This window comes from Bactrocera tryoni, chromosome 1, assembly GCF_016617805.1.
Source record: "Bactrocera tryoni isolate S06 chromosome 1, CSIRO_BtryS06_freeze2, whole genome shotgun sequence".
NCBI classification, from domain to species: Eukaryota; Metazoa; Arthropoda; class Insecta; order Diptera; family Tephritidae; genus Bactrocera; species Bactrocera tryoni.
In genome coordinates, this window is record NC_052499.1 from 19,164,895 (window position 1) to 19,173,680 (window position 8,786).

Sequence of the window (8,786 nt, forward strand, 5' to 3'; positions counted from 1 at the left end):
ATTTTTTAATGATTCGTAATCGCCTACAAATTGTTCAGAATACAAGTATTTTATTTCAGTTGTGAAATTAAAAACTTTATAGACAAACAAAAAATGATTTATTTCGCCCTTAGTGCTTTGGCTAGACTTTCAATGTGAAAATCAAATCGCAAGCTTGGCGAAATTTTGCATTTATGAAAGTTAGTGAGGATAGTAATTAATGTGTGAGCCTGAATGAAGTATGCGTAGATACAGTGGGCCAGCCCAGTAGTACGTAAAAATTTAGAAAAAGATTGTCGTTTGAAACGCAAACTTCGATTTTGCTTTAATGTGGGTAAGAATTTTTAACTGAAATTTTACTGAATGTTTTTTCACTTTGAAAATTAAAACAAAAAACAAAAATAGAGTAAAAAATAATGGTCAGTATTCGCATAAGCTTTTGAAAAATTCTAATATGAATATTTTGTACTGCATTTAATACTGTTTAGGTTTAAATATTCTACGATCGTTATCAGACCTTTTTGATAAATCATAAAATTTTGATGTGAAACCAATATAAATGAAAATTAAAAAAAATATATTTTCACAAATATTTTTGACGTAACAAATTTACAAAAAAAAAAATATTTTTGATATATTGGGTTCATAAAGTTTTTTAGATTAAATTTAATTTTTTTAAATTCATATATTAATTTTTTCAAATTTTTTCGATTTTTATTTTTGTTTTTTTCAGAAACTTTTGCTCTTGACCAGCCCACTGTAGACTTGCAAGTCATTGCAACGCGCCACTATTTACATAAATATTTAAAACTTCAGACGCACACCGCATCTACATATGTATATACGTGCATACATAATATACATACATACATGTGTGTGTATATACATATATATATAAATGTTTGCAGACTTAAGTATGCAATGCAATACGTCAGGTGAATGTTAAGTGGCAACTCGCAGAAAAATCTGATGCGTATACATACATACTTGTACATATATGTACATTTGTATGTGTATTTGTACATACATATGTAGCTGCGTGTGCGTGTGCTGCAAAATTGGCTTTATTTGTAATATAGTATATATTAAACTATCTGCGAGTTGACAGAAAAAAACTTTTAATAGTATTTTAGTATTGGAAAAATTATTAATCAGTAGATGATGATGGCGTATGATTTGTTATAATAGCAATTGATTTTTGTAATTATGCGAAAAATTATAGCAAATAAAATATTGTAAAATTTTAGACAAAAATTTTAGTAACATTAAATAAAATTTTTTTTTTAATTATAGCAAAAATTATAGGAAAAATTCTAGGAAAATTTACAGGAAAAATTTATGGAAAAGGATACAGCACAAAATATATACAATAATTTATAGGAATCATTTTAGAAAAATTTATAGACTCAAATTAAAAAAGCAGTTTTAGTAAATTATTGCAGAAAACTACTATATTCATAATTTTCCATAAAAATATATACCGATGGTAAAAATTAACATATTTATATCAATAATCAAACAAATATAACAAAACTTATGGTGGTAAAAATTGTGTTAAAATTATGCTGCTAAACATGTAAAAAAGAAGTACAAAAGTTAAAGAATTATTGTAGAAATTGTGGTAAAAATTTATAATTTTTTTTTACAAAATTTATAGCAACAAAAATAAATAACAAATTTATATCAGTAAAGTATAACAAAAGTAAAAATTATGGAAAAGTTGTAGTAAAAACATAAAAATATAATATTTCAAAAATTATAGGAAAATTTATAGTTATAGTTATAGAAAGATTTATAGAAAAACTTTATAGTTAAAATTATAGAAAAATTTATATTTGAAAACTATAGAGAAATTTATGGTCAAAATTATAGTAAATATTATACCAAAAATTATAGGAAAATTTATAGGAAAAAGTTAAAGTTAAAAAAAAACGGATTAAAAAGTTGAAGTTAAAGAATTAATGCAGAAATTGTAGTAAAAATTTATGAAAAGGAAATTTTTTCAATTTATAGCAAAACAAATTATTAAAAGTTATTGTCTTTTGTGAAAATAAAAACAGCAAAAACTTTAGCAAATATGAAATATTATTTATAGCAAAAACTTATTACAAATTAAAGCTCTGCTGTTTGTGTTTGTTAGCTTTTTTGATTAAATTTAGTTGATCAATAATGTGTTTGGTTAATACTATTCCACTCAAATGCCGGAAAAATTTCCATTTCAAGCAAAATTAGAATTTTAATGGATTTGAGTAAATATATGGCGTGAAAAATATACTAAATGTTTTCTCATATATTTTGTTGTTTTTATTTATACACTTAAAATGTACTGTTCTCTACTTCGGTGCTGTTTACTTTGTTTCTTTGCTCGCTTGTATGCATTTGTGTGTGTTCGTTCTATGTACACCTGTATACTATATAATTCTATGTATATAATATTTTTTTATACACATATACAGTAAATGTATATTAATTAGCTACGAATTTTAGAATGTTACTAGTTTAATTAAAGCTTTGTTGTTGCATTAAATGGAAAGTTCAATTGAAGTTAGCGTTAACAGCGTTTGGTTATTGTAATTAATCATTTGGAAATGAAGCGTGAACTACTTTTCTTCTTCTCTTCTAGACATACACTACCTTAAATATTTACAGTGGAGCAAAACATGCAAGCTTTGTATATATGTATAAGTACATATATAAACATATACATAAGTAGTAAGCATGTAAATATGTTCTGCTGTCTATGCAGGCTTTGCTTTATGCTATATTCACCGGTAATCTAGGCTTTTACCTATATATTGTCTCACTTATACATGCATATAAGTACATTTAGAAACACATACCTTAGCATTATATTCTAACTTTTCCGCTTTTTAAATATTTTTGCTAAAGATTTTTGCTAGTTAAAAGCTTAGTCGTTAACTTTTTCTCTTCTCGCTAAATATATGTATATTGACTTTTGTTTAGTTCTTGCCATTTAAAACGACTTATATAATTTGACTCTATTTACATACACAAATAAATTCTAGCTCGCATGGATTTTAATACTCATACATATGTACATGCATATACATATGTATATTTGTATATGTTTTTGCAATTTATTTTATTTTTTCAATTTTCTAGGTCACTTTCACTTGTACAAATAAGTCAAAACATATACACTAGGTAAACAAAAAAAATTAATTAATTTCACGCCTTTCTTTTGTTTTAAAATAAAATTTGCGCTTGACTTTTATTTTCTGTGTAGCCATAGAAACACTTGCGTTACAAGCAATGAGTGAAATTATGCAAACACATATTTTAAGTATGTATTTTTAAATTTTTATGTAAATAAGGAAAATAAATTTTTTTACCGAATTTCGATACAAATTGGGTATAAATTGGATACGAAATGGATACAAATTGGATAAAATTCTGGTATATTTTAGTTAAGGAAAAACTGTGTTGAAAATTAAAATATATTGGATACTAATGGCAACATCTCCGGTACTGATTCCCACCATACGGTAGGAAATATATACAATTTCTGTGCCAATTAACAGATTTAGGTACAAAGTAGATACATTTTTAGCACAATTTATTAAAATTTGATACAAAGTACTACAAGCAGATACAATTTCGGTAAAATTTAGATATATTTTGTGCATGAATCAGCCATAATTTGTATACAATTCGGTTACATTTGAGCAAAAATTAGCTACAAATTTCTAATCCTCCATGCTTTGTGTGATTTCTTTATTTTTCACAATTTCAAATTGTCTAATATGCTTAAGCTCACTTTCTTATTGGCAAAATTTAACATTTGTAACACACTTTTCGCGCTCAAGCTCATATTTTGGCCTTCTTAAGTTTTTAATTTCAGAAAAAAACTGCTATAATATAAACTTTAGACACATACACAACTACGTATATATGCAAACTTGCTATAAATTCAGAGCGCGCGCGGCAGCTTAAAACGCCCACTAACAAAGCCCGTGGTTTCATGTTAGAATTTTTTCAAACTAACGCTAGCATATTTAGAATCTATTAGCACATAAAAAACATATGTATATATATGTATGTGTGTATAAGTATATACTTAATACTGACTGGTTGCTGCTGGTTTGACTGCAGTGCGCTTACCGCTACGCTGTCATTTGTTGTTGCTGCTGCTGCCGTTGTGTTGACAACAATGTCGGTGTCCATTTGCGGACTGCTGTAGCACTCGATTTACTGCTTTGTCAGCTGCCGGCCGTTTATGGACTGCACATTCGTGTCTGCGTTGCGTAGACCGCTGTATGCGCCTCTCAATATCGGCTTGGTACATAGCATAGCTAAGCTGATGATTGACACAAGCAATTGTGCTGATACGCTGTCGGCGACGCTGTACCTTAGACTTTCGCTAGGCCTTCTGCCAAGGCTGTGTTGCTGCTGCACAGCTCATACGTCGGCTGGTTCCACTTCAGCATCTTTGCCTTGCGCGCATGATTGCGCTGCAGCGCAGCCCAGATTCTTCGAACCTTGAAAGAAGATCTTAAATAGGCTGCGCTTTGGCGTGAATTTGCCATTCGCCGCTGGCAGCGCTTCGCTAATGCGCGCGGTGCCATTCGGTGAATTGCCATTCATGTTCAATATGTATGTGGCTTTGAGAGCGGTAGGTGTGTCACATGACTTGGTTGCAGTCTTTGGTGTAGCCTCTACTGCTGTTGTTTGCTGTTGCTGCTGATGCTGTGACGTTGGCAGCGCCTGGTCTTTAGCTGGTGGAGCGCCGAAATTGATGATCGTGCTGCAGCTGCTGTTCGGGCGCAGGCCATGTATGCGCGCGGGACTGCTGTGCCGGTTGACGGCTACTGCTGCTGGCGGCACAACGGCGCTGCTGAGCGAATTCTGTGGTGTTAGAAATTTACAGGAGTTTAACGAATATGTGGATACTTTGCTGATGTTGCGTCGAATGTTGGCGCCGTTGCGCGTGCCTGCGCAATGGCGATTGAGAAAGCCACTACCGCGTCCGCTGGAACTGCTCTGACGCTGCAGCGAACGCTCACGCGTGCTAACTTCGAAACCGAAGAGACGTTTAACGCCGCGGCGCACGCGCTTATTGCGATAGGCAAATATGAAGGGTGACGTAAGATTGCCCAGCAGCAGCATGAAGATGGCAAGCTGTGTGGAATGTTCAAAGTTGGCGCTGGGCAGGCGACTCTGCAGCAAGACCAGGAAGCCGAAAGGCAAATACGAAACCAGGAACATAATGATCACTAAAATGCTGATGCGCACTGTGCGCGACTCCTCGCGATATTTGAAGAGCGATGAGGCGTTCGACAGGCGATGGCGCAGCGTTGACATGTAGCTAAGCGCTTTCGGCGAGCTATGCGGCAGGCAAGGTATTTGCAACACATGCGAGTGCTGGCGATTGTGCGCGTTCGGTGACACGAAATGTTGTTGGCGTATACCGGTGGTGGTGTTGTTGGTGGCGGCATCATGTGGATGCAACTCTGCATGCCCTAATAGGTGCGGCGAACAGCTGGTCTCCAACGAATCTTGTGTGTACTTGTGTAGATTGGGCGAGGAATGCACTTGACGCACACCTTCTAGTCTGTTCGTTTCCAGCAAATCCTGCGAAGATGTGCCGAGCAAGGGCAGCTGACGCGCCGAATAATTGCGCTTGATTTCACCGCTCGCAGCTTGTAGCGTCAACAGAATATTTTGATTACGATCCGCATAGTTGGGTTGCTGTGTGAGTGGCACCAATGGTTCGGCGTTGTAATCACCGGATTCGAGTTGCGCCGCTTCATCTGACAAACCATCATCGGAGATGGTGGGCAACAGCACTTTGGCGGCGGAGTCGCGACGCGCACACACAGGCGAACTTTTACGATGATCAATCTGCATTTGCAGGCCACCGCGTTCACAAGCGCTGCCACCACCATTCGATGACGCCGACGAAACGGAGTTGCGATGCGCGCACATATTCGCATACTGCAGCGATGAGCTCTGCTGATGATGTGTCAAATTGAGCGCGCTTTGCAACAGTGGCGATGAACCATTTTGCCGCATGCGCAAACCATTCTCACGTGCTTCGCTGAATATGCGCCAATACATGCCACACACGAAGCCGAACGGCAGCAATATGATGATGACGAAGTAAACGCAGGCGAAGCTGATGCCAAAAATACTATTCGCTGAGCTCAAACTCATTTCCGTAAATCCTTGCTGCTCGTGCAGCACAGTTTTGGTGGTAAAATCGATTTCGCGAAAGGCAGATAGCGCGCCAAACATCAAACCCACCACCCAAGTGAGCGCAATAAATATCCACGTTTTCAAACTGGATATGCGCGTATGATAGCGCAACGGATCGGTGACGGCACACCAAGTATCGCCGACAACAAGCAGCACGCCAAGCGCGCCCAAAGCGGCCGTCATATCGATGGACCAGCAGCGTATATGTGCACGCGGCAGCAGCGCTGCTACGACATCAATAGGCGCTGCACTCACTGTCTCAGCATGATGATTCGCCTCCTCGATTTCGGTGATAACAATCGTATCGGTGCCTTCATCGATTGTCAACTCTTGACAATATGTAGAATTGCACTTATAAATTGTTTCAATGGTGCGCGCGTCCTGCGCGCTCGTCAAATTACGCCGCACAATAACGCCCTCCTGCTCCACCAATTTGCCATTATGCTTGATGGTCATCTGGCGATTACCCGGTTCGGCGAGTATCTCGATGCGATCATCGCTCGCCGTCGCGGCCAGTGACAATGTGGACGCATTAGCGACGGCGCCGGCATCCTTGCTAGCGACGTGACGCGTTGCCTGACTGAGGAATAGTGTGGGCGCCAGTATGAGGCAGCCGATCAAATTGATCACCAGCAAATTGATGGTAAAACGATTGGCAGTGGTGCGCAGACCGGGCGTCACCCAGAATGCGCCCAAAGCCAGCAAATTGATGACGAACGAGAACAGCAATAGCGCGAGTATTAGAAAATCTATGGCCATTATTTGTTGTAGCGGCGGGTGTAAGCGTTTAGCATGCGCTGTGCAATGTGCGATGTGCGATGTGCGATTTAACAAATCAACGGTTTTCTTGTGGACACTTGCACTCAGCTGCACAGAAAATGTTCACTTTTATTTTTTAACGCTCTGTAGTGTTTTTGCTTTTGTTGTATTTTCTTTAATGTTGTAAATCTGTTGTGTGTTGGCAGCTGACGCGGCATTTGTACACGTTTTAACAACAACAATATGTGCAGTGTTTATAGAAACAAAGCGTGAGCGCGCGCGTGCGGCGTTCTACAATATTACGCGCTGCGCTAGTTCACACTTGCAAATTTTCACTTTCAACTGTTTTTGTTACTGGCACTTAGTCAGCGTTTGCTTGCACGGCGCGCAGGGGCGTGGCGCACATTACGAGTAACAGGCAAAAACGTTTAACTGTTATTTGTTTCAAATAATCGCACTCTTCTGCTAGTTTTTGTATTTTCGCGCGACGCGTTTTAGCTTCGCGATTTTTCACGCCTTGACGCTCCCTTTGAACTGCGTTATCTGTCGAGTGACACTTTCTTCACTTTTCTTTTTTTTCTTGTTTTTTTAGCGGAAAGTTTTCATGCGCCAACAACTACACTATTGCTTTGCTGTTTTCCGCTTAGTCACTGCGTTTTTGTTTTTTTTTTTGTGATATGTTAAAGGCTTGCTTGGCCTTTGTGGCTGACTGCTCTGCTTAGCGACTGCGCGTGTGAGATTTGCGCTTTAATTGCACACTTTTTCAGCACTTGTAATCACTTGCTACACTTTTTGTATGATTTGTAGTTATTTTTGTATAGTTATTATTTCAAGTTGGAAGTCACTGCCGCGCGTTAGTGTTGAAGTTCCTCACTGTCTAGCGCGCGTACGCGTCTGCTTTGTGCGCTGTGACTTAAATTTATACAACTTTTAAACTTTATATATAAAAACTATACATATATATGTATATTTTTTGTTATTTTTATATTTTATGTTTATTTTTCAACTTTTTGCGCGCCACACTCAACCTCACTTGGACTGTTGGCTCGCGCGGATTTTAAACAAATTTAACTAAAAAACGTTTTTCTTGCGCTTTGCCGTTTTCTTGTTTTCAAATTTATGCACAATTCACAGGCGCGTTCACTTTATGACCAGTTTACTGGTTGCTTTGCGCTTTTTGCTTACTGCCGCTTTGCCAGCGCTTATTGTTAGTGCGAGCGCTTGCGTTTGTTTCTTGCTTTTTTTGTGGTGGTGTCTACACACGCCACAAGATTGCCGAATTTTTTAAACACAATTTCACGCAATTTTTTGTTGAAGAAAATATAAATTCATTGTTTCACAATTCCAGTTGGCTGTTCGTTGGCTTTTGCTTGGCAAACTTTTCTCAACTTGCAGCTGGCGTTTATGAGTTGGCGCTTTATATTGTAACACTTGCAAGATTATTGGTAAAATTTAACGCTTCAACTGAACGCTGCTAAGCGTTTACACTATATACATACACATTTACTCAGCATTCAGTTGCACATATAAAAAAAATTTCTTGTATTTGTTTTTTGCTTTTGCGAATCGTATGTTTCGCGTTTGACCGTTTTCAAATTTCTTCACTTGGCAACTTCCACGATCTGCACTCCAAAACGTTTCAAGCAAAACTGTAGAGCGTTCGCCGCGCGCTAGCCATGTAATATAACCAATTGCCCAGCGCACAAGCGTTTGCGAGCGGCGCGTTGTTCGTATTTTTTAACGTGAGCGCCGCTATGCGTCGCTATTGATCGTAGCGTTGGCAAACAGCTGAGCGCACAAGTGGGTGGCTGTGTGGCGTTGATCGCGCTCGC

At 37.8% G+C, this 8,786-nt stretch overlaps 1 protein-coding gene across 1 annotated transcript; it reads right to left on the reverse strand.

Moving 5' to 3' along the window:
* Positions 1–2,062: 2,062 nt before the first annotated feature.
* LOC120782696 lies at positions 2,063–8,585 on the reverse strand. The gene has a single exon (XM_040115095.1). It carries the CDS (start codon positions 6,952–6,954, stop codon positions 4,399–4,401), a length of 2,556 nt encoding a protein of 851 aa, XP_039971029.1. The 5' UTR covers positions 6,955–8,585; the 3' UTR covers positions 2,063–4,398.
* Positions 8,586–8,786: the final 201 nt, after the last annotated feature.

Coding starts and splice junctions, on each gene's coding strand:
- LOC120782696 (XM_040115095.1), bottom strand. CDS start 6,954: ATGGCCATAGATTTTCTAATACTCGCGCTATTGCTGTTCTCGTTCGTC.